This window comes from Sphaeroforma arctica, assembly GCF_001186125.1.
Source record: "Sphaeroforma arctica JP610 unplaced genomic scaffold supercont1.12184, whole genome shotgun sequence".
Taxonomy (NCBI): Eukaryota; class Ichthyosporea; order Ichthyophonida; genus Sphaeroforma; species Sphaeroforma arctica.
This window is the reverse complement of record NW_014028374.1, coordinates 1-755: the sequence shown is the minus strand read 5'-3', so window position 1 is coordinate 755 and position 755 is coordinate 1. Positions and strand designations below refer to the sequence as shown.

Below are 755 nucleotides of genomic sequence, written 5' to 3'. Positions count from 1 at the left end.
TCATATATTCATATATAAATATATATGTATGTATATATAATAGTAATATATATATATATATATATATACATATATATATATATAAATGTGTATGTGTGTGTGTACGTGTATATGTATATGTATATGTATATGTATATGTATATGTATATTTATAGTTCTACATACATATATATATAAATATATATCTTGCTGTCTAAATTTATCTGATCCCTTTCTTACACCCCCTCACCATGTTATATCTCTTGCAGTGTAAATACATCTAATCCCTATATTACACTCCCTCACCATGTTGTATCTCTTGCTGTCTGAATATACCTGATCCCTATATTACACCCCCTCACCATGTTATATCTCTTGCAGTCTAAATACATCTGATCCCTATAATACACCCCATTCTCCTGCAGGTATGCCAGGAATGCAGGCCCGGCCTACGCTATCAGCTATCACCAACAGGGTCCCATTCACGACAAGTTGGGTGTCTTCTGGGGCATCCGCAACGACGACCGAGAGACGCTGATGAACAGTAAATACACATCGGAACAGATGTGGCAGTCACCGGCGCTGATAGAGGGCGCTACCATATCTTCACTCACCCGCAGCATGTACTCGACCACCAATTACTTCAATACCGTACAGGTAGGGTAGGGGGGGGGTATGGGCGGGCTTGCAAGTGGTGTTGTCGACCGGTACTGTTGTATTGCTTTGGACATCTGTGAGTACACACGAGAACATGTAAGTACATCTACTATACTTTG

At 39.5% G+C, this 755-nt stretch overlaps 1 protein-coding gene across 1 annotated transcript; it reads left to right on the top strand.

Moving 5' to 3' along the window:
• Positions 1-404: 404 nt before the first annotated feature.
• SARC_17808 (hypothetical protein) lies at positions 405-645 on the top strand (the record flags this gene model as incomplete). The annotated part of the gene is made up of 1 exon (XM_014288104.1): positions 405-645. A coding segment is annotated over one exon (241 nt), but the record flags the coding sequence as incomplete, so codon positions are not given.
• Positions 646-755: the final 110 nt, after the last annotated feature.